Source organism: Cetorhinus maximus, chromosome 1, assembly GCF_964194155.1.
Source record: "Cetorhinus maximus chromosome 1, sCetMax3.hap1.1, whole genome shotgun sequence".
In the NCBI taxonomy this organism is placed as follows: Eukaryota; Metazoa; Chordata; class Chondrichthyes; order Lamniformes; family Cetorhinidae; genus Cetorhinus; species Cetorhinus maximus.
In genome coordinates this window covers 88,293,082-88,318,916 of record NC_135879.1, presented here as the reverse complement: position 1 = coordinate 88,318,916, position 25,835 = coordinate 88,293,082, and the positions used below count along the sequence as shown (strand labels likewise).

The window sequence follows — 25,835 nt, the reverse complement described above, 5'->3', positions numbered from 1 at the left end:
TTGAAATTTCAATAGATTTCATCATTTAGATTTCCCAAGGTTTATTATTATAGTTGAACAAATTGTGAATGCTTGGCTGAGTTTCAAAATGCCCAGAACCACTTAACTCAGCCGGGGGCTGTATAAACATTTTGACAATTTTTAAAGAGGCTATTAAGGGGTTATCTCTCTTTGACATGGTTACTGAAGTATATGTTTCTTTGTTTCTACACTAAATTTACATTTTTTGAATAGGTTTCCTGAATTTGGGTTGTTTTCAGTATCAGGTGTGTTTGGGTGAGAACTCTATTGTTAGAATTTTTTTTTCATCTCCACGTGGCTCCTGAGATATGCCCATAGTGGATACTGGGTGAGTGGCTAAGGAGGATACATGGTGGGGGTATATGGGGAGTATGGCAGTAGCATAGGGATATGATGAGACATTGAAGGGGCATGGAGATATTAGGGGACATGGGGGTTTGAAGAGGGCATGGGGTAGGTGGGGAAGGTGAGGGGCTTTGTGGAGTGAGGGCTAGAAGGCTAAGAGAACTGAGGCGGACCTTCTAACCCTGCCTTAGTACTCGCCTGCCTCTACGGCCATTTCTAAATTGCCTCTGGAGGCGGCAGGCCTGACTCCCTTCTGCCCCTGCCTTCCCGGAATGCAATATGGTGGGGAGAGGCCATTTTCAAGTAGTTTCGACCTTCCTATCTCCTTCATGAAAATTCAGCCCCAGGTTTCAGCAAGGTTGGATGCCCGTGATAGCAACGGCTTAGTTTAGTCTAATTTGTCTAATGCTGTTGTTTTAGTTGCATTTCCATCAGTTGAATTGGGGATGGCATTTGGAACTAAAACAGTTGAAGTTTAACCAGTTAGTAAGCTTTCCTAACTAAGTTTTAGATGTAGCTTTTATATTAGTTTACTGAAAATTGAAGGGAGTAATCACAAGGTTTTGCCAGTAAAGTTAAAAAAGAAATTATATGTTGATGACACTGGTTCCTATTTACAGTAATACATTCCATGATGCTCGTGATATTGTTTTGAAAACTTCAGTTTTGGAACTGAAGATTAGCCTTGCAAACTGACTAAAGAATGTAGTACACTTTGAATAACCCTGATTCTAGCCTCAATATCAGTATATCCTATTGTACCTCTTCAGTCTTATGTACATTCCCAAGTAGCAGCTTTTCACATTGCCAAATTTCATGTAGAACATCAACAAATCTTCCTAATCCAATTTTTACTTTGATATCATTTTTTTCTAGGTTTTTGTAAACACATGTATTATCAGGCAGAATGACTAAATGAAGTGGGTATAAAGATTTGCAAATGTCTGTCTCAATCTGTAGTTTTTATAAATCTTGATCCAAATGACATCTCTTCCTGGCATAATGAATTTATCTTATATGGAGATGATAGTATCTGCCACGATATTTATGTTATATGTTAGACAGGCTATCCGTTGTATTGGAAGGAGAAAGGGAGATATTCCATCTTCTGAGAACTGAAACATTTGTAGAAATCTTACGGATTTCCTCATACATAAGAGTGAAAGTGGATAGCCATAATTACACCTCAAATCAGAAAAAGAGGAACCTCAAAATGCTATGGTCTGCCCCTGATGGTGGGATTTCTAACATTGAAATTGGGCTACCTCTACAATTAGCTGTCATCTAACATTATTGCTAACACTAGAAATTTACAGACAGAACAGTGGATTACTGTATGTTGTAAGTTTTGCAGTTTCTGTATGGAATGTAGTGTAACTGCACCATCAGCATGGCAGGGCTAAGTGGCCTTTCTGCCTTTGCTACCAACAGAATCATTTAGCATATGCATGATGCAAAATTAAATAGCATATAACTGGAGCATTAAATCACCCTCGAATATCCCTGTTTTGCAAGAGTCGCCCACTAAAGACAGTAACCTGTTGCTCACCTGCCTCAAGATTGTCACTCTTGTTCAGTAGAATGTGCTGGTAATTCTCAGTTTCTGTTGACATTTACTTTTTTTGCTTTTGCTTGGTTGAGTGAAAGCCATAAAACACTACACAAGGACAGAGAAACCTCAGCATCAGCAGTTTACTAAAATGGATCTGTTAAAACTAGACACCTTACAGCCTATCTTACACTCCCACTCACACAAAGCAAAAGTGTAAAAAAGGGATATGTTGTTTTGCCAAGTAAGGGCACTTGTTAGAAACTTTGGCCCTGATTTTTACTAGGGTGGGATTTCCAAGTGGTGGGAAGGAGTTCCAGAGCCCCCAAATATCAAGGAGTTTTGACTCCACAGCATGCCCAACTTCTTTTCAACAGCATCTCTACCAGGAAGTCAGCCTGGCCAGGTGGTGGCATAGTGGTAACGTCACTGGACTAGCAACCCAGAGAACCAGGCTAATGCTCTGGAGACATGGGTTCAAATCCCACCGCAACAGCTGGTGGAATTTAAATTCAATTATTAAATCTGGAACTAAAAGTTAGTCTCAGTAATGGTGACCATGAAACCATTGTCGATTGTTGTAAAAACCTGGTTCACTAATGTCCTTTAGGGAAGGAAATCTGCCATCTTTACCTGGTCTGACCTACATGTGACTCCAGACCCACAGCAATGTGATTGACTATTAACTACCCACTGAAATGAAATGGCCTAGCAAGCCACACGGTTGTATCAAAGAGCTACAAAACCTAAAAGGAATAAAACCAGACGAACCACCCAGCTTCGACCTAGGCACCAGAAACAATATCGGTACAAGCAGCCCTGTCCACCCTGAAATGTCCTCCTTACTAACATCTGGGGGCTTGTGCCAAAATTGGGAGAGCTGTCACACAGACTAGTCAAGCAACAGCCTGACATAGTCATACTCACGGAATCATACCTTACCGACAATGTCCCAGGCACCACCATCACCATCCCTGGGTATGTCCTGTCCCATCAACAGGACAGGCCCATCAGAGATGACGGCACAGTGGTATACAGTCAGGAGGGAGTTGCCCTGGAATTCTTCAACATCAGCTCTGGACCCCATGAAGTCTCATGACATCAGGTGAAACATGGGCAAGGAAACCTCCTGCTGGTTAGCACAAAGCTGATGAATCAGTGCTCCCCCATGTTGAGCACCACTTGGAGAAAGCACTGAGGGTGGCAAGGTCAGGCAGTATACTCTGGGTGGGGGTTTTCATTGTCCATCACCAAGAGTGGCTTGGTAGCACCACTACTGACCAAGCTGGCTGAGTCCTAAATGACATAGCTGCTAGACTGGGTCTGCAGCAGGCGGTGAGGGAACCAACAAGAGGGAAAAGCATACTTCACCTCACCCGCCTGCCTGCCACAGATCCATGTTTCCATGACGGTATTGGTAGCAATGACCACTGCACAGTCCCCGTCTTTACGTTGGGTAAAATTTTTAGCTCGGCGGGAGGGCACGCGCCCAATCCAACCGAGCGTAAACTGACGCGCGGTGGCATCAGGTGAGCTTCCTGACATCATCGCACATTCGTACAATATTTCATTCAGCAGGCGCGTGCCAAAGTCGGCAGCGCGCCCGCCGACAATTAAAAGGCCTGTTAAAGCCATTAAATGATCAATTGATGTGAATTTTTCGCTGCTCATCCAACCTTATGGTTGGCAGGCAGGTGAAAAGGCCAAGCGGCCTTTGCACGTTTGTTAGGTAACCTGATCCGCGGGCAGGATCAGGTTTCCTGAAGCAAATAAAAATAAAATAAAAATTTTAAAACTTAATTAATAACGTGACAGAGTCACATGAGGGGACATGTTTCATTACATTTTCATTCTCTTTATTGCTTTTTATAACACTTCATCTCCCTGAGGCAGCTCCGTGCCTCAGGGAGATTATGAAGCTCGCCCGGCTCACACTCTTTCCTCCCCCCACCGCTCCCACATGCAGTGATGAGCGCTGCCACTCATGTTTCACGCTAGGCGGGCCTTAAAAATTGGCCCGCCAGCGTGAAATTGCCTTACAGGCCTGATAGCTTCCCAATTGCCCCTGCCGAACCTGCAGGGTAAAATTCTACCCATTGAGAATACCCTCCATCATGTTATGTGGCACCACCACCATGCTAAATGGGATAGATTTCAAACAGATCTATCAACACAAAACTGGCATCCCTGAGGCACTTTGGACCATCAGCAGCAACAGAAATGTACTCAACCACAATCTGTAACCTCATGGCGCAGCATGTTCCCCACTCTACCTTTACCACCAAATCAAGAAATCAACCCCGGTCCAATGAAGAGTGTGGGAGGGCATGCCAGGAGCAGCATCAGTCTTACCGAAAAATGAGGTGTCAACCTGGTGAAGATACAACACAGGACTACTTGCATGCCAAACAGCAAAGCAGCATGCAATAGACAGAGCCAAGCGATCCCACAACTACTGGATGAGATAATAAGCTCTGCAGTTGTGCCATATCCAGCCTTGAATGGTGGTGGACAATTAAACAACTCACTGGAGGAGGAGGCTCCACAAATATCCCCATCCTCAATGATGGAGGAGCCCAGCACAGTAGTACAAAAGATAAGGCTGAAGCATTCTGAACAATCTTCAGCCAGAAGTGCCGAATGGATGATCCATCTCTGCCTCCTCTGGAGGTCCCCAGTCTTCAGTCAATTTGATTCACTCCACGAGATAAAGAAACAGCTGAAAATACTAGATACTGCAAAGGCTATTGGGCCTGACAACAATCCAGCAATAGTACTGAAGATTTGTGCTCCAGAACTAACCGTGCCCCTAGCCAAGCTGTTCCAGTACAGCCACAGCACTGGCATCTACCGGGCAAGGTGGAAAATTGCCCAGGTATGTTCTGTCCATAAAAAACAGGACAAATCCAACCTGGCCAATTACCACCCCACCAGTCTACTCCTGACCATCAGCAAAGTGATGGAAGAGGGTCGTTGACAGTGCTATCAAGTGGCATTTACGAAGCAATATCCTGCTCACTGACTGCTTGCTGAATTTGGCTTCCACCAGAGCCACTGAGCTATTGTCCTCATTATAGCCTTGGCCCAAACATGGACAAAAGAGCTGAACTCCAGAGGTGACTGCCATTGACAACAAGGCTGCAATTGACCTAGTGTGGCATCGAGGAGCCCTAGCAAAACTGGAGTCAATGGGAATCAGGAGGAAAACTCTCCGCTAGTTGGAGTCATACCTAGCACAAAGGAAGATGGTTGTGGCTGTTGGAGGTCAATCATCTCACTTCCAGGAAACCACTGTAGAGGTTTCTCAGGGTAGTGCCTCAACCAACTTCAGCTGCTTCATCAATGACCTTCTCTCCATCAAAAGGTCACGACGATTGCACAATGTTCAGCATCATTTGCAAATTCTCAGATACTGAAGCAGTCCATGTCCATATGCAGAAGACCTGGACAACATTCAGATCTGGGCTGATAAGTGGCAAGTGCCAGGCAATGACAATCTCCAACAAGAGAGAATCTAACCATCTCCCCTTGACATTCAATGGCATTACCATTGCTGAATCCCTCAGTATCAACATCCTGAGGGTTACCACTGATGAGAAATTGAACTGAGGCCCCAAAGCCTGTCCACCATCTACAAGGCACAAGTCAGGAGTGTGATGGAGTACTCTCCACTTGCCTGGATGAGGGCGGCTCCAACAACACTCGAAGCTCAACATCATCCAGGACAAAGCAGGCTGCTTGATAGGTACCCTATCCACCGCCTTCAATATTCACTTCCCACACCACTGACACACATGTGCGTCATCTACAAGATGCACTGCTGCAGCTCAGCAAGGCTCCTTCAACAGCACCTTCCAAACCCATGACCTCTATCACCTCAAAGGACAAGGGCAGCAGACACATGGGAACACCACCACCTGGAAGTTTCTCTCCAAGCCACTCACCATCCTGACTTGGAAATGTAGCGCCGTTCCTTCACTGTTGCTGGGTCAAATTCCTGGAACTCCCCACCTACCAGCACTGTAGGTGTACCTACACCACATGGACTGCAGCGTTGTAAGGAGGCAGTTCACCACCACCTTCTCGAGGACATTTTGGGATGGGCAATAAATGCTGGCTTGGCAGCAAAATCCACATCCCGTGAAAGAATATGTTTAAAAATAAAAGCTTGATCAACAGGCCTGTTGGGTGGGGATTGTTCCTGAAGAGGCCACAGCTCAGGAGCAGGTAGGTTTTTGCTGCTGGTGCAGAGGTTGTGAATATTGGGGGTGGAATAAAGAGCAGCTTGTAGTGTTGTAATAAAAGCATAAGAAATAGGAGCAAGAGTAGATCATATGGCCTGTTGAGCCTCCTCAGGCATTCTATGTGATCACAGCTGTTCTTCTGCCTCAACTCCATTTTCCCACCTGCTCTCCATATCCCTTTACTCCATTAAAAGCAAGATATTGCAGATGCTGGAAATCTGAAACAAAAACAGAAAATGCTGGAAAAACTCAGCAGGTCTGTGGAGAGAAAGACAAAGTTAACGTTTCGAGTCCGTATGACCGTTCTTCAGAGCGGTGAAGCGCTGTTAGACTTGATGAGTTTTTATAGCATTTTCTGTTTTTGCCCCTTTTACTCAATATTGTGGTTGGGGGTGATTGTGGGGCATATGGTCGGTGATATTGTCAGTGGGTCCAATTGTGGAGGGCAGTATCCAATTGGGGACGAAGGGATGGAATGAGTAGGTTGGGATGGAGCGAGCAGGTTAACTTGGGCATGCTGGGCATAATAACTCTTGTTCCTCCTAGCCCACAAGCAGTGCTGAAAAAGCACTATCTTCCACACAGCGGCCCTCACCTCCCTTTAGCAGTCAACTGGGATTAATCTTGGAGGAGACGTAAAATCTGAGGCATTAAAATATTTACTGAACAACCTTCCTGCGGAAATGGTTTGGTAGCCTGCCCCCTTATTTCCCCATTTTCCCCCAGCCCATGCCACCCCACCCCTCCCCCACCCCATCCCGGCCATGCCCCTATCCCCACCATCCCAATTCCATTACAACTGGAGTTGGGTTTGGGTTTGGACCTGTGATTTTAATTTTTACATCCCCACCCAACCTACACCCACCTGTTTCTGAGGGTTAAAATTGCCCTCTTCAACACCACTGACCTAGGTGCAACACAAACGAGCCTTCACTTCTAGCCAACAGGCTGTGCTGAGTGAAGCATTTACAGCTGAGGCTCTGCCCAATAGGCCATGAAAATGACTCTGGGATCCTTGCTACCTAATAGCACCCTAATTTAATGTATTCATGAGGCTACCACTTTAGTCAGATGGCCGCCTTAACCATCTGTTAAACCAGCCATCTGATGGTAGAATGTAACCCGTAAGGTACTTTTTTAAACTTAAGCCAACCTTGATTTGAACTCCTCAGTTTTCTTCCCATCAATTTTTTTTTTTGGGAGCAAACTTTTCTGGGACTGAATCATACAGAGCAGTAAACTTTGCTCCACTTTTGATCTCTAGACTGTGCTGAATTAACTTAAGATTCAGGAGCAAATTATGGATGTTACATTAGGGCCAATAGCCTTAAAATTAATGAGGTAAAATCATTGTGCATTCCAACTCCTAATCACCATTAAAGTGGGTCCTGTGTTGAGTGACTGAGGACTGTGTAAATACCTGGGCAGCGACGACGTCATTCCATGGTTGAATCACTTGTTGGCTCTCTGACTAGGCTTATAACTAACAATTAATTTCTTAGGCGAGGTTTGGGAGGGGTTACAGATATCTGTGGAGCTGTCTACCAGCATGAGCTTTTAGGAAACAAGAAGAAAATTTGAAGGAAGCTATTTCTCAATCTGGCTACACTTTTCTCGTATAAAATATTCCTGTATATCTCTGGTAATCTTAACACATCTCAGGGTTCTGCAGATAGTAATAAAGATTACTGTAGCATTAACCTCTGTAAGAGGTCAAGAATTCAATTGTGACCTTTACCAACTTTCAAAGCAAGCAAAATAACCAGAGTGATTCAACAAGAACAGAGCTCCTGATGCAACTGTAGTCAGTGGTGGCTGCATATCCTCCCATCACTGCTGCCCACTAGGAGGGATTTGCAGGCAGCAAGGGAACATAATTTGTAATCAGAAAGCCATTTTAAATAAGTGAGCACTAGACCATATGGCAGCTATCCTCATTCAAACCTCAGGCTGCTCTCATGCACTTCTCATTCTTCATTTGCACTTGTCATAAATTATTCTACAAAGGCACTGACGAACCAGTGTTTACATCAGTGAGGTGTGAGGCAGATTGGAATTTAAAACAATGACATTCAATTTTTCAACAAATTAACCCATAAAAGGATTATGGCTTCTAGATTTTCAAACACATTTTCCATAAATGCAAACATTCGAAGGCGATTGTATAGTGCTAAAATCTCTTCGAATTTGTATAGCACAGAGCAAACTTCCTTTTTTTAATTTAATTTTTTTAATTTTTAATTTACTTGGGTACCTGTGGACTGGCTGGAGATAGAAACTAGGAACTGTTGAGCCTCATGGTTATTGAGATTTAATTCCCATATCAGGCATTGCTATTACTGAAACTGAGGGGATAGATTTTGACTTTGTGTAAAACAGGTGATGGAGAATTGGCAGCCTTCTTTAAATCTCTCCAGATTTTTTATTTTCACTGACTTCATGGCAGATATCTAAAACAGGCTACCGACTCACTATCAATCGTTTTACCCTATGGTAGAGTGTTGTAATCTACCCCAGAAACAGCACCGAAGTATGTCTGGTTATTGTTCACCACTCCCTCATTGTTACTACAATGTCCCTTTTTGAACTGCCCAGGGCGAGCACACTTCTGGAGACAGTACAGATACAATCCCCACCACTTATAGCGGCCGTTTTAGTGTTACCCAATTTGCCTGCTTTGAACAGTAGAACGTAAAAGTATGAAGTCCATTGGGGAGGCAGAGAGGCTACACACCAAAGGGAGAGGGGAGGGGGAATGTGAGAAATCTGACAGACTCCCCAGGTGCTAAACTGGCATTTTCTGATCTTGGAAGAGAGGTGATACCAAGGGAAGGGCAGCAAAGAGATGGACATCAGGCAAATCAGAAATGTTGTGTCAGGAAGGGTGTCAATGCCCCTTCCTCAAAATTGATTAAGGAGAAAACTATATCCTTTGTTTTTGGATTAGCACATAAAGTCCTTTTAGGCTGTTTTGTTTCTGACCTTGACTGCCTGTTTGAAGGCCCCAGTCAAAATAGCAGCAAGCCCGGCAACAACAACAGGAACAAGGCAGTAAGTCTGCACTCTGATTCTGAGAATGCTTTAAAACCCCATTCCTACCAGAAACAGGAATGAAAATCAAGACCATACATTCTTGTATCTCTCACTGTTTATTATGCAAATTTCCTTGCTTAATTTGTTTTCTCATTTTCTTTTTTATTCCTAGAAAATATGAAGGGAAGAATAGTCATTTTCATTTTTTTCAGGAAGTGCAAGTAGGATAGAAGGATCATGGAATCTTCTAGCACAGAAGAAGGTCATTTGGCCTCACATGACTGTGCTGGTTTGAAAAAGCTGTCCAATTTAGTCCCACACCTAGGGCAGAATTGTCCACTTGCGGGCGTGAAAAAAGACGTATTACCCGCTGGCCACAATGCGGGTTTTTGCGGGTTTATCGTCCCCTTCCCACCTCAAATTATGTAGTCGCGGGGAACATGCCAGATCGCTGACGGACAGCCTCAGAGTGGCTCGCCATGCCGGTACATCGCCGCTTCCTCCCGCCGGGTGCCATATTTAAATGGCAGCCACGTGCACAGTTCCCAATGCTTGCCACCCAGTGAAGACATGGCCCCAAATGCCAAGAGTGTAGCCCCCAGATTCAGTGACGTCTCCCTGGGACGCTTTCTGGACGCTGTGGAGGCCCACCGCAATGTCCTCTACGCTGGCTTTGGCCACAGGAAGTCCATCAGTCTCACCACCGGAGGCACTGGCAGACGTGGTCAGTGCCAATGCTGCACACAACAGGCTGGCCATCCAGTGCAGAAAGAGGATGAATGATCTCATCTGTGCTGCCAGGGTAAGGTGACCATCTCATCACTCTCAACTCACTCACTAACAAGCCCATCACACATTCACTGGCATCTCACTCACTGCCAGCTCAAGGGACATCAGCACTCACTCTCTCACACACACCCTCACATCTCCATCTGCCCTGGAGACTGCCTCCTCACCCCATCCATGGCTGCACCCAGCACGTATGCACGCTGGCATCCTTCTCATTTGGCCTGGCATGTGCCTTGCTCTCACTCTCTCCATCTCTTTATGCAGGACAAGAGCATGCACAATCACCATGAGAGATCCAAGACCGGGGGTGGAATGTCGGACATCAAGTTCCTCATTCCGTTAGAGAGTCACGCGTTGAAGCTGACTGGAGGGGACGTGGCCCATTCGTATGGCAGCAGTGAGGTCAGTGGCGAATACCCACATGCAGATCCTGCATCACACTATCTCTCTCTCAAAGCCACTCTTGAGTCCACTGTTATTCATTCAAAGCATCCGCCAAGCACTAATAGTCTCCACTTTCTGTCCTAGGCGCATCTGATATGTCACCTTCAGGCAAACTTGGCACTTGTCTTGCACTGCTGCATGGGCTGAACTCCATCGCTGATGCCATAGTTGGCCTCCAACAGTATAAGCACAAGGTGGGTGCAGGACAGCTCGATCACACTCCAGCTGCCCCTTATCCTCAAAGAGTCAGTTGGGGCCATCAGGCACCCATAGGGAGGAAGACCAGCAGCTCGACACCCCAGGGCCATCCATCCAGGTGACTCTGGGAATGTCCAGCCGATCCAAACCCCCTCTTCCTGTCAGCCCCACAGCTCCAGCTCAACAGGCCAAGGAGAGTGCAGCTGGCCCAGCTGGACACCAAAAGCGGGCCGGGGCCCCCTAGGCCTTGACCCCCCAGAGGATGCCCACCAAGGTAATCACAGACAGGGCGTAGCAATCAGCAGGCTGCCTCTACCACTGCTGTGGATGTCGAGGGAGCAACAAGACATAGCAGCAGGGTTAGGAAGGTTAAGAAGATGCAGTTGCATAGCCTGGGCACAGTTGTTAATCACTTATACATAATGTTCACTATTGTCAATAAATTCCCAACAATATCTCCCTGCCTATGGCTCCTCGTTATGATGGGCAGTGTTCGTGTCACTCAGATGTGAAACCTTTCTGCACAAAATAAAGGCAGGTGTCTCAGTCCAGGGCCTTTTCCCTGTGCAGTGTGATAGCTTCAGAACAAAGTGATGGTCCAGCTTCACACTCACTGGACACATTACTGATGCCTGTACCTCAATTGTGCTTGTCATTGCTGCCAGAATGTCGTGGGCAGGCGTCACAGAGTTCCGTCACTTTCTCTGTGTGCTCTCAGCACCTTTTGAGGTGGGGCTGGCCCCTCACCTCTTCAGCTATTATGATCAGTGATGCTGTGCTCCTGAAGGTGTCAGGTGCTGAAGGCTCACAAAGGATCAGATGCATTTAAAGTTTCATGGCTGTGTCTCCAAGATATGACCCCGATCACAGAGCGCAAGCGAGCTACCCTCAGCCAGGCAGGATTCAGACATTCCCAGAGGCTATGTGAAGATCTATGGGGTGTTCTCTCTGCATGTTGTGATCATCCTCCTGAAATCTAGTGACTATTAGGGCCTCCACTGGGCCTGAGCACTGAGGGTATGTGCGCTGCCGTCAGTCACACAGGAGTCAAACGTTCACAGATGCAATGTGAGGATATCGGGACTGTCATCATCATCCTCCACGAATCTTGCAGCTATGAGGGCCTCCCAAGTGCACCTGCCTCGTCTGGCCAGTGCGATGGTCTCATCACTGGTATCCTCACCTTCATCATCCCCTTCGACGTCCTCTTCATCGGAGGACATGTGCAGTTCTTCCCTGCCCCACACACACACACACACACACACACACCCTCCCTCCCCCACCCCCCCCCCGCCCTCGGCTATGTCCTCCCTGTGTTGCAACACCAGGTTGTGTAGCGACAATGATGCGCCACACCCTCTGCTGTCTGTGTTGCAGTGCTCCACCAGACCTGTCGAAGCCCTGGAATCTCATTTTCAAATTGACTTTCGTTTGCTGCACCAAAGTCCGGGTCACAGCATGAGCCTCATTATACCATTGCCCTGCTGCAGTCGGAGGCCACCGCATGGGCATCATCAACCACATCCTCTGCGGGTAACCCTTGTCCCTGAGGAGCCGACCCTGGAATATGTCAGGGATCTGAGACCTGCTCAGGATGTAGGAGTTGTGGACACTCCCTGGGAATCGCGGACACTCCCTGAGAAACCTGTAGGATGTGTTTGTGGTGATCAGACGCCAGCTGAACATTCAGCGAGTGGATGCCCTTGAGGTTGACGTAGTTGACTGTTCGTTGCCACGGATCCAGATCTGAAATGCGCTCAGCAAGATGAGAGAACTTCCACCTCAATTTCACTGAATAAGTTGCTGCCGGGTTTGCCATCCTGGATGGTCGCCTGCCCGCCCCTAGAGCTGCCGGCCAAGTCAGAGGACTGGCAGCTCAGTAGCGCCACCAGGAGCAGTGGCCACTGCTGAGGTGTGCAGGGGCCTGGAGCCTACCTTTTAAAAAGGTATTGATGGAAGGGAAACCCTCTGAGCTAATCACTGTGGCCATGGGGACTGCCTTCCCAGCCTGCGGCCCACTCTCTGACTTAAAAAAAAACAATTCCCTGTGAGTTGCTGCTGGGGGATGAGGGCACCTGCAGTCAGCTGGCAACTTCCCCACCCAGCGGATGGGGGTCAATCTACTGTTGGTAAAATGCCGACTACCTGCTAACATTGCCCTTAATAGGACTTTTGACTTCCTTGTGGCGGGAAGCCTGTCCACCGTTCTTCCTCCTTACGGTAAAATTCCCTGACGGTGGGACCTGGTCAAGTGGCTGATCTGATCTGGCTGCCACAAACCTCCGCAGCCCCACCCACCAGCATAATTCTGCCTCCTGGAGACTGGTAACACTTTCCCAATTCTCCATTCTTTCAAAACCTCTCATAATTTTAAAGACTTATAATAGGTCACCCCTCGCCCCTCAGCCTTCTTTCCTCGAGTCCTCATCAATTAGTTGTCCAATTGCCTTTTGAATGTTTTATTGAGTCTTTTTCCATCACTCTTTCCGACGGTGTGTTCCAGAGCTTAACAAACCCTCATGTGAAGAAATTTCTCCTCATTTTTCCTTCATTCTTTTGCCAATTATTTCAAATGTCTGCTTATTGACCTACTTGCCAGAGGCAATGGTTTTTCCTTTCTTAGTCTATCAAAACTCATCAAAACTTTGAAAATCTCTGTTATATCCATTGTTAACCTCAAAGGAGAACAATTCCAGCTTTTCCAATCTCTCCACATAACTAAACTCCCTCCTGGTATCATCCTAGTAAACCTCCTCAGTGCCCTTTTCAGGGTGTTGGTATTTTTAGTGGTGCCCAGAATTGTATACAATGCTCCATCTGAGGCCTAACCACTGATCTGTAAAGATTTAGTGTGACCTCCTTGGCTTTTGTATTCAATGCATCTATTTACAAAAACAAGTATCCCATATACTTTCTTAACAATCATATCAACTTGCTGTGCCACCATCAAGGAATTGTGAATATTATTTTTTAATCTTTGAAATAAAGCAGTGCAGAGACAATTGAGGGGTTGGAATGCCCATGAGGGATGCAAATGGAGCTTCAGTATGAACTTTAATTAACTTTGGAGAGACCAGTTCAATGACTTTACTGACTGTAAAATATGCCAACGGCCCAGCCTCTGTGCATTGAGAGGAGCTATGACACTATTGGAAGAGAAAAAGGTTTATGCTGTTTGTGTTTCTAACAATAGCAAAGTGAAGGCACAGCTCAAGTCAATGGCATAAAACTTGCATTAACCCACTCAGACAGCTCCAAAGTAAATCATATGACTTTTTGTACCTTTCTTTCAGGCTACAGGCTTTTCACAGTCACCTACAACCCCTTACCCGCCTCTTGCATATGCACCCTGTGCACCTTACGTTAATTATGGACATCCTTACGGAATGCCCATCCACTATCCAGGCCCTGCATTGCTGATGCCACAGACAGAAAATAGAGGTTATCAGCACCCCATGGTGAGTAATAGTTTGGTTTGTGCCACACAAATCCTAAAAAATATACAATTATAAACTGTAACTTGTATCTCATCCCTAAAGGGAAAGTAAGGGATAAGGGAAGCACAGCACTTTTTGCTTAATGTACTTCACTCATGTCTATGTATATATAGTCCTTTATGAATTTAAAAGAAAAGCTCAAAGTTCCCATTTCAATGGGGATCCTCCATGCCAGATCGCTTTCCTCCATGCAGTCCTGGTAACATCACTGAAGGGAGAATCTGCTTGTGCCTGTGACTGACCCCCTCCAATTTTAATGGCGAACCAGCCTGGGAGCTGATACAGAGCAACCCAACCTTGGGAAAATACATTGTCTACATAAAACCAAATTACTATAGTATGCAAAGGCGAGTACTTTGAACAAAAAGTCTTCTCTTTCTCCCTTTGCTCTCTCACAAACTGTTTTCCAAGGTATAACTGATAATATATAATTAGAGTAGCTAAAAATGATGTGACTGGATTTTATTTACTTTCTCTCACGAAAGAACAAGGTTTTCTGTTCTTAATTCCAGAAGAGTCAATTTTTATCTCATTCATTGTAAAATTGAATTTACAATCAGCCAGGGTGGCATTTACCCCATATAGCAATAACTTGCATTTATATATAGCATGTTAAAGAGAGAGTGATGACCAATTGAACTGTTTTTGTGATGTTGGCTGAGGGATAAGTGCTATCCAGAATACCAAGCAAATACCCCTGCTCTTCTTTGAACAATGTCACAGGTCATGTTACTCCCTGAGAGGGCAGAGAGGACCTCAGTTTAACATCTCATCTGAATGACACCAAATCCAACAATACAGTACCCCCTCGTTGAAGTAACAGCATAAATTGTATCCACAAGCCCTGGCGTGAGGCCATGAACCCTCAACCTTCTCACTCAGAGACAAGAGTGCCACCACCAAACCAAGTCTGACATCTGCACATTTGTGTGGGCCTGCACCATTTGCCCTATTTTCAGATTTAATTCAACTGCCAAATCATAGCTACATTGTCCAGGAACACCTGAACTATAAGCAGTTTACCAATGATGGTCTCATACTGCATATTTGGAAAGCCCTTTTAAAGAACAAACACAGGCATGATGGACTAAATGGTTTCCTTCTGTGCTGTACCATTCTAGAATTCTGTATCTGTTTGATGATCCTTTGTTTGAATATTAATATGAATTTACCTTTGTACTTCTGCACAAACAGCTTAACTTTCTTCGTGACCATATTAAGCTGATTTGATGCTGTTGGCTGAGGGGTTAATGCTGGCCAGAATAAATGCTGTTGAATGATGAGCAGGGGATTTTCCTGAGAGTAAGGAACACAACATTCACCTTGTGAGCAGCCTTAAACAAGGCACAATGGGGTAAAACTTTGTCTTGGGAGATAATGTAAAACAGGCTGTAGTGAATCAGCAGCTCATCTTACACTGTTCAGGTGGGTTGTAAACAGGCTGCCTGTTTACTGTCAGCCATTTTGGATAACAAGCTCCAGACAGACTTCTACCCTGCTGTACCTGGTCGTCATGGTCTGAGTAACCATTAAGCTGTGAAGAACCAAAGTTCAAACAGAGACCAGTCCATGAAGCAGCTACCATGGTTGAGACATGGTAGCCCAGAAATCGTATTTATAGTCGTTGGGTGTAATCTATTCTGATTAGGTATCCCTTGAAGTCAGTTTTTCATTGCTGATGTGGATTTGCAGAAGTTAACATGAATACTGGAAGTTGCCTCTACCGCACTGTAGAAAACACATGAAATATCATATCATGGAATGATAATGCCAATAAATTCGAAAACAGAGTTGTGAGCAGAAAAACTGATCTTACATAGGATCATATAAGATATACATCACAGAAACAGGCCATTCTGCCCAACCAACCCATGTTGGTATTTGTGCTTCACTTGAGCCTCCTCCCATCTTTTCTCATCTAAATCTGCTCCCTTCTCCCTCAAATGCTTGTCTAGCTTTTTGTTTAAATGCATCTATACTATTTGCTTCAATGAGTCCCTTTGGGAGCAAGTTCCACATTCTCGCCACTCTTTGGGTTAAGTGGTATCTTCTGAAATCCCTATGGGGTTTCTTGGTGACAATATTTTATTGATAGTTGCCAGTTATGCTCTCCCCGCAAAAGGAAACGTTCTTTTTGTACCCACTCTGTCATAACCTTTCATAATTTTAAAGACCCCCATTAGGTCATCCCTCAACCTTCCTTTATCAAGAGAAAAAACACCCAGCCTGTCAACCCCTTCCTGATGTACATACTCGGAAATTTCTTGTATCATCCTTGTAAATATTCCCTGCACCCTGTCCAGTGTCTCTATATCCTTTTCATAACATGACGACCAGAGCGGCACACAGCAGTCTATGTGGTCTAATCAAGGTTTGATAGAGGTACAGCATAACTTTCACTACTTTTCAATTCTATCCCTCTAGACATAAACCCTAGTGCTTAGTTTGCTTTTTTATAGCCTTGCTAACCTATGGCACAATATTTAGCGCTGGGTGTATTTGTACTTTGAGATCCCTTTGTTCCTCTACCCCATCTAGATTGCACCTTCCATGTAATAAGTGACCTCCCTATTCCTCCTACCAAGATATACTACCTCACATTTATCTGTCTTGTACTTCGTTTGCCAATTATTTGCTCATTTTGCAAATTTATCAATGTCCTCCTGTAATTTGTCACAGTCCTCCTCAGTATTGATATCTTCACCAACCCCACCCCCCCACCCCCTCCCCCCATTCAATTTGGTATCATCTTGTTACAAGTATGAGGTTTATAAGTTTGTTACGTTTTGGGGCTATGTCTTTTAGAGTAAAATAAAGGGAGTCATGTGACCCGAAGTCTGCCTAACAACAAGCTTAGGTGATGTAGCTGTTAAAGATTAAAGGGATGCCCAGGTGGTTTTGCTGGGAAGAAGCTGTAAAGTATTCATGCTTGGAGACGATGGCAGCAGCATCTGTGTTTACAGTGGTTAGAGTGCTAGTCTCCAAACTCTCAATAGTGTTGAGTTATAAATACTCATGCCTTAAACTGTACATTCATTTCCAAAATAAAAGAGAGTTGGGCTCTCAAGGATAGCGAATCAGCATTTCGACCTGGATAGAAGGCCCATGTGATTCACATTGCCATGGAGATGGGCTTTGAGAGAGGAAAGGGCTTTACGATATCCCTGAAACTCAAGAGATAGGCAGTCTGCTGGAATCTGGGGGAGAGGGAGCAACTGAAGACCAAAAGTCTCTATTGTTAATCATGCAGGAATGTGGGTGGGAGCTCACGCTTGGATTGAAAGAACCAAATTTGTGAGGATTTGAAATGAGACTGGAAGATTCACCTAGCTTGCACTAGAGGGAGAATCCTAAGGGAAAGCTTGCACCATGACAGGCAGTACTGGGGTTAAATGTTACCAAGCTGAGAAAGGAAAGAAACAAGTAAACTCTGAGGAGCTAAGAATCATTTTGGACTGGGTCCACAAAAATTGAATTACTACTTAAAGGACAGTGTAAATTATACCTATGAAGTGGGTTTGTTTGGTTGTGTTAAAAGTAAAAGGAGAAAGTTCTGTTTTGTAGCTTAAAGTATAAGTTACCAACAAAAATAGTGTTTAGTCAATGATGCTTTTAGTCCATTTGTTACAGTAAAAGCCTTAAAATGTGAAATCTTGTCAAGTCATCCTTTCAGCTATCAACTGAATGTTCAATTTTTTATTTCTAAAGTTATCAGTCTCTATGATGATCATAACATTTCACAAATTTAGAAATTGTGGATGGGATTTTCTGGTCAACAGACTTTTGGCTGCTCTCCAAAATTTGAAAGCCCAAATCATTAAATTGTGAACAGCAGTGGTCCCAGCACTGATCCTCATGAAATCCCACTTTCCACCTTCTGCCACTCTGAATAACTACCCTTTACTTCACTCTCTGCTTTCTGTGTGAAGCCAACGAGCTGTCCATTCTGTCACTTGTCCCCTAACTCCACATTCTCTGACCTTATTCATTAGTCTATTATAGAGCACTTTATTGAAGGCCTTTTGAAAATCCAGGGCCAGAATTTTTGGGTCGGTGGGCGGGGCCCGACGTCACCGCACGTCATTCAGATTTTCAGTTCGGCGGGCGTGCACCCAAGTCAGCAGCGCGCGCGCTGAACTGTCAAAGGCCTATTAAGGCCAGTTAACTATCAATTAAATCAATAAACTGAGCCGCCCGTCCAACCTTAAGGTTGGCGGGCAAGCGAAGAGCCCAGGCGGCCTTCGCATTTTTCATGGAACCTCATTCATTGGCGGGATGAGGTTTCATGAAGGTTTTTAAAGTCTTGTAAAAATTGTTAGTAAAATCAATAGATGTGTCCCAGCTCATGTGACAGTTTCACATGAGGGAACATGTCTTAAAAAAATTTTTTTTCTTTATTAAATTTTTTTGAACTTAAGCTAATCTCCCTGAGGCAGCTCAGCGCGAAAGAGTGCAGGCCCCGACTCAGGCAAACCACCCCCCTTGCACAGGGAGTGCTCAGTGCTTCCGGATGCACATCATGCTGGGCAGGCCTTAATTGGCCCACCCACATAAAGTGGCAGCACGCAGCTGATCGTGGGCGGCGATCGGCCGCGTGCATGCCCATGCCCGCTCCTGCCCAAACCCCCCCCCGATGGGGAGAAAATTCTCTCCCAGATAAATTACACCTTGGGTGGCAACACAAAAATGGCGATAACGAATTGGCATCTCATTCTACCTTATTTTCTCTGGAAAAGAGAAGCTGGAATCCCTACCTAATCTTCTTTTCCTAGATGAATTTCTACCTCATTGTTCCTCACTTAATGTTGCTAAGAGAGTATTTGCTTTGTCCCTTACTCTTAGACTGCAAGTAATGTCAGAAACAGTTTAAATTGCTTGTAGAATTCACTATTGCCGGATTTGCACTTGGACTTAAGACCAATTTCACCACCACCCCAGAGACTATCTGAAAACTAAAAATGGAAAACTTAACCAAAGGTGCCTTTGAATTTTAAATATTAAATTCTACATAGGTCTGTACTTTCAGAAGAATGCTCAAGGATCAGGTTGATGTAGTCTTATCTTGCAGTATTCCTTTAATCCTACTACTTACTGCAATCTCTGCCATTTCTCACTCTGCTCTGAGTTCAAAGTAGATTTTGAATCTGTCTCTCAGGCCAGGTACACGCTTTCAAAAAAGATGTATTTGTAATTCCTATCTAATCCAACTTGATTATGTTCATATTTCTGGTTGAGGCATATTTAAACATTCTTTTAAAAGCATGACCTACCATTAACTTTGAGCTATTACTTCTGGTATCTGTGCTAAAGAATGCAAGACTCTCTCGTCATTTTGATCAGCCATCCAATAAATTTGTTCAATTCTAATATACATATAATTTGTAATTTGCAGACAGAGTGTCCGTGGCATATTCCATACTCCAACCAGCTTTCACCAGATCAACAAAACGGTCAGAAATGCAGGCCGAAAGGTAAGAAATGGACCAGCTCAGTACTAAAGAATTTTAAATAAACTTCATCCTATGCTTGGGATTAATGATATAAATTCAATTCCACATCAAACAAACTTGTCCATTTGACTCCATACTTTTGTTTAATTTGTGGAAAATCTTCATTCTTGAGATTTCTGTTTTTGGCCTGACTTTAATGTTAATCATTGTCTTGGTATGTCTGTAGCACTTACTGGAAGACCTGCATTCAACTACAAAGAAACTACTTTTGAAACTGTAATGAACTAATTCTAAACGTTCTTTCACCTTTAATTCCAGATAATACTTCAGCAAAAAGACATCCAAAATAGCAACCTTGAAATGAAACTGATTTACTATGAATATTTATCAATGCCTTCAAACAACACTAGGCCTTTGCTGAAGATTGCCCTGATGTAGTTGCTGCTGTTTATTAAATTTTAATCTGTGTTCTTTGTTTCTGTTTCTAAGAAAAACCAAAATAACACATTAAATATGACTCAAAAGCTTGTCTTTTTAGCTGTGTCAGCAATAAAACAATTTACATTTACAAGGCTCATTTAATGTGGAAAAACATCCCAAGGCACTTCACAGGAGTGTCGTCAAACAAAATTTGACATAGTTACATAAGGAGAAATTAGGAAACATGACCAAAAGCTTGGTCAAAGAGGAAGGATTAAAGGAGCATCTTAAAGGATCAGCAAGAAGTCAAGAGGAGGAGAGATTTACAGAGGGAATTCTAAAACTTACAACCCAGACACCTGAAGCCATGCAATGCTAATGCAATGGAAATCAGAGTGTTTGTGTCATAGAAAATATTGCAAATGGCCAATACATTCTGGTTTTCCTTTTTGACAATTTAGCTCAGTTTGTAACAATGTGGGAGAAATTTAATTCCGCCCTCAGAAGTGACCTGGGAGGCAGTGGGGGCGTGGGTGGGGGTAGAATTAGGAGGGAAGGTCAGGAGCAGAGTGTCTGTTGCCTTCCCGATTTCTTCCCCACATAACTCCCCAATTAAGTCCGGTGCAGTGAAGGTCGAACATGGCTTTCTGCGTGCATGTCAATTAAGACCTTAAGTAGCAAATTAATGCCCACTTAAGGGCCTCATTCTGCCACCTATGGTAAAATACCAGCAGTGGGGTATGGCGGTGCATACGCCATTTGAGGAATTTGTCCAGGAGCTGGTATGCTTGTGGGCTTGGGGAGGGGTGTGGGGGGCAGGGTGTGTGTGCCCAGAGCAGCAAGGATTGAACACCCCATGTCATTTTTGAAAGATCTTTCCAGTAAGATCCTTTTTAAGGAGCTTAAAAATTTGCTTTTATAACATAGGAACAGAAGTAGGCCACTTAGCCCCTCTAACTTTTTGCCATTCAATGAGTCACGGCTGACCTGCAACCCAACTCCATCTTTCTCAATACTTTTGGTTAAATCATATCTATCAATCTTAGTTTTAAAATTGATAATTGATCTAGCATCTATTGCCAGTTTCAGGAGAGCATTCCAAACTTCGACCATCTTTTACATGAAGTAATGTTTCCAAATTTAACTCCTGTAAGGTCTAGACCTAATTTCTTGACTATGCCCCATTGTCCAAGACGCCGCAGCTATCCTTCCAATTTACCCTATCTGTTCTTAATAACTTGAAAAATTTGATCAAATCACCCCTTAACTTTCAAAATTCCAGGGAAGACAACTCTAGTTGTTTAATCCCTGCTCTTAGCCGAGGGAGAATTTTCTGAATGTCGGTCGAGAGCGGGCGTGGAGACGAACACTGCCCGCGATCAGCTGCGCGCCGCCATTTTACATGGGCAGGCCAATTAAGGCCCACCCAGTGTGACACACGGCCGGTAGCACTCAGTGCTACCTGTGCGGGTGGGGGGAGGAGGGAGAGTCGGGGCCTGCGCTCATGCGCACGAAAGAGCGCAGCAATCTCCCTAAGGCACGGAGCTGCCTCAGGGAGATTAAGTGCACAATAAAAGTTCATAAATCATGAAGTTAAAAATTATTTAGACATGTCCCCTCATGTGACAGTGTCACATGGGCTGGGACATGTTTATGAATTGTGCAAAAATTATTAATTGTTTAAAAAGACCTTCAGGAAACCTCATCCCGCCCGTGGATGAGGTTTCCTGAAAAATGTGAAGGCCGCCTGGGCTCTTTGCCTGCCCACCAACCTTAAGGTTGTACAGGCAGCGTTGATAACTGCTTTAATTGTTTTTTTAATAGCCTTAATAGGCCGTTGACAGTTCGGCGAGTGCATAGCCGCCTCCGGCGCGCACCCGCCGAACATAATATCTAAATGACGCGCACTGACACCGGGATGCATGACCTATGGCACCGCGCATTATTTTATGCATCAGCATGCCGGGCCCGCCCCTGCACACCGACGTCAAAATCTGGCCCAGGTATCACTCTAGGAAATCTATGCCATACTCCCTCCAAGGCCAATGTAACCGTCTTGTGGCGTAATATGTATACAATGCAAGTGGTTCTTGTTTAGAAACTGATTTGTTACTTGTGTAAAATGCATATCTCAGTTGTTAAATACTGTACATTTTAAATTGCACCAGCCAGTCTTGCTGTGATATTAAAATAAAGCTGCCGGTATTAAGATGACTTTGTATAAGTTCGGCTTCTTTTGAAGTAAAACCTCATCCGTGGCAGAAGTGTGGAATGCATCTAGACATCTAAATTCTGTGTGTTCTCGTGTCTGATATTCTTTGGCCTCCTATTTTTGTGGAATAATACATTTTGAGTAAAAATTAAATGCAAATAGCTTCTTGTCATTCAAAATATTGTATCTGAAATGTGTAGCTGTCCAGAACAGGAAGTCATATAGGATCTCTGACATAGGGAGGTAGAAAATTGAAAGGAGCTTTGCACATTCTGATTAAATTTGCAGATTGGATGGAAATTTTGCTCAAGTAGTCATGTGTTTTGAAATTTTATTCCTCATTAATTTTAGGATATCATTTTGAACTTCCATTTTTAGGCATATATATATCAAACGGAAGCTTTTTCTCAGATTTCCAAATATGTCAACCAGGAAAAGTTCCTCAGTGTTTGTGATGTGCACTGCACAGCATTTATTATTCACATAGTCACTTGTTGCATGAAAACATTTTTCAATTCCTAATGCTATAGAATAACTATTGCTATGGTAATATTTTTATTCGATTCATTGTTGTCCTGATAAGAATGTGTATATATATATTGAATGTTGAATGCTTTGTAACATACTGTGACTGTTTAATATCATGTAACTTTTTTTTAACTTTTGGGAAAGAGAGATTCAGCCTGACTGTGTGTTCATTTGGAAGAGGGTTATTGCATATTTTGTGTATGCATGTAACAGAAAACATTCACAAACTTCTCTAGATTTGGATATATTCTGTGTAATCTGGTAAAATAATGTGAATAGGAGTTTGAAAAGTGATTGCAGCAGAATACAAAAACTGGAGAATACTTTTGGATTACCATTGAGATTCTATGTTGTTAATCATAGAATAGTACAGCATTCATGGAAGCCATTTATTCCATCGAGTCTGCACCAGCTCTTTCGAAGAGCTGCCTAGTTTGTCCCTCCCCTCTCTTCACCATACCCCTGCAATTTTTTTCTCCACAGATATATCCAATTCCATTTAAAAGCCCCTATTGATGTGTTCATATGAAATGCCTCTGTATGCTATTTTAATGAAAGCTTTAACACAGTTTGCAATAAATCAATTAACCTCTTAGACCATAAGACATAGGAGCAGAAATTAGGCCAATCAGCCCATCGAGTCTGCTCCGCTTTTCAATCATGGCTGATAAGTTTCTCAACCCCATTCTCCCGCCTTCTCACCATAACCTTTGATCCCCTTACCAATCAAGAACCTATCTATCTCGGTCTTAAATACACTCAATGACCTGGCCTCCACAGCTTTCTGTGGCAATGAATTCCATAGATTCACCACTCTCTGGCTAAAGAAGTTTCTCCTCATCTCTGTTCTAAAAGGTCTTCCCTTCACTCTGAGGCTGTGCCCTCGGGTCCTAGTCTCTCCTACTAATGGAAACATCTTCCCCACGTCCACCCTATCCAGGCCTTTCAGTATTCTGTAAGTTTCAATCAGATCCCCCTCATCCTTCTAAACTTCATCGAGTATAGACCCAGAGTCCTCAAACGTTCCTCATATGTTAAGCCTTTCATTCCTGGGATCATTCTTGTGAACCTCCTCTGGACCCTCTCCAGGGCCAGCACATCCTTCCTGAGATACGGGGCCCAAAATTGCTCACAATATTCTAAATGTGGTCTGACCAGAGCCTTATAAAGCCTCAGCAGCACATCCCTGCTTTTATATTCTAGTCCTCTCAAAATAAATGCCAACATTGCATTTGCCTTCCTAACTACTGACTCAACCTGCAAGTTAACATTAAGAGAATCCTGGACTAGGACTCCCAAGTCCCTTTGCACTCCAGATTTCTGAATTCTCTCCCCATTTAGAAAATACTCCATGCCTCTTCTTCCTACCAAAGTGCATGACCTCACACTTCCCCACGTTGTATTCCATCTGCCACTTCTTTGCCCATTCTCCTAACCTGTCCAAATCCTTCTGCAGCCTCCCCGCCTCCTCAATACTACCTGTCCCTCCACCTATCTTTGTATCATCTGAAAACTTAGCCAGGATGCCCTCAGTTCCTTCATTTAGATCATTAATGTATAAAGTGAAAAGTTGTGGTCCCAACACTGACCCCTGCGGAACTCCACTAGTCACCGGCTGCCATCCTGAGAAGGACCCCCTTAACCCCACTCTCTGCCTCCTGCCAAACAGCCAATCTTCTATCCATGCTAATTCCTTGCCTCTAACGCCACGGGCTCTTATCTTACTGAGCAGCCTCCTGTGCGGCACCTTGTCAAAGGCCTTCTGGAAGTCCAAGTAGATAACATCTATTGGCTCTCCTATGTCTAACCTACTCGTTACCTCCTCAAAGAATTCTAACAGATTTGTCAGGCATGACCTCCCCTTGATGAAACCATGTTGACTTTGCCCGATTTTACCATGCACTTCCAAGTATTCTGAAATCTCATCCTTAATAATGGACTCTAAAATCTTACCAACGACCGAGGTCAGGCTAATCGGCCTGTAATTTCCCGTCTTTTGCCTCACTCCCTTCTTAAACAGGGGGGTTACATTAGCGATTTTCCAGTCCTCTGGGACCCTCTCTGACTCTAGTGATTCCTGAAAGATCACCATCAACGCCTCCACTATCTCTTCAGCTATCTCCTTCAGAACTCTGGGGTGTAATCCATCTGGTCCAGGTGATTTATCCACCTTCAGACCTTTCAGTTTTCCTAGCACCTTCTCCTTGGTAATAGCCACCATACTCACCTCTGCCCCCCGATTCTCTTGAACTTTGGGGATGTCACTCGTGTCTTCCACTGTGAAGACTGACGCAAAGTACCTATTCAGTTCCTCCGCCATTTCTTTGTTCCCCCCTTCTACTTCTCCAGCATCATTTTCCTGTGGCCCAATGTCCACTTTTGCTTCTCACTTACCCTTTATATATCTAAAAAAACTCTTGCAGTCTTCTTTTATATTACTGGCTAGTTTACCCTCATATTTAATCTTCTCCCTCCTTCAAACGGATTTCAACAAAAGTTGATGTGGCAGGTAGAATTTGATACAGAGAAGTGTGAAATGATGCATTTTGGCAGAAGGGATAGGAAAAGACAATGTAGACTTAATGGCAGTCCTAAAGAGTCTGCTGGGACAGAGGTACCTGTGGTTGCATGTGCATAGACCTTTGAAGGTGGCAGAACATATTGAGAGAATAGTTGGTCAAGCATATGGGATCTTGGGCTCATAAATTGAGATATTGAGTATAAAATCAGAGAAGTTGTGTAGAACCTTTATAAAATTCTTGTTAGGTCACAACTAAAACATTGCATGCAGTCCTGGCCACCACAGTTGAGGAAGAATGTGAGGGCCCTTGAAGGGATGAAAAGGAGACTTACAGAACGGTTCCAGGGGTGGGGCATTTTAGCTACAAGGTTAGATTTGAGAAGCTGCTGAGGTTGTTGTCGTTTGGGCAAAGGAGATTGAAGGGAGATTCGTTAAAGGTGCACAAGATTATGTCGGGTTTTGATAAGATAGACAAGGAAAAGCTGTTCCCAATAGCCGATGGTACAGGGACTACGGGCCACAGATTTAAGGTATTGGGCAAGAGATGCAGGGGGAAATGTGTGGAGAAACACATTCTGGGAAGC

General features: G+C 44.1%; 1 protein-coding gene across 10 annotated transcripts in view; it reads left to right on the top strand.

Moving 5' to 3' along the window:
• Positions 1-20,128, top strand: part of LOC144681636 (TNFAIP3-interacting protein 3-like) — a 193,608-nt gene extending 173,480 nt beyond the window's left edge. For 7 of the 10 annotated variants that reach the window (XM_078543414.1, XM_078543431.1, XM_078543441.1 and 4 more), the window contains 4 exons: positions 10,246-10,383; positions 13,917-14,081; positions 19,513-19,591; positions 19,889-20,128. In XM_078543414.1, coding sequence (XP_078399540.1) covers positions 10,246-10,383; positions 13,917-14,081; positions 19,513-19,591; positions 19,889-19,920 — 414 coding nt within the window. In that variant the 3' untranslated portion in view covers positions 19,921-20,128. The remainder of the gene's footprint in view (positions 1-10,245; positions 10,384-13,916; positions 14,082-19,512; positions 19,592-19,888) is intronic. The other 3 variants (XM_078543475.1, XM_078543485.1, XM_078543494.1) reach the window with 1 other exon arrangement.
• Positions 20,129-25,835: the final 5,707 nt, after the last annotated feature.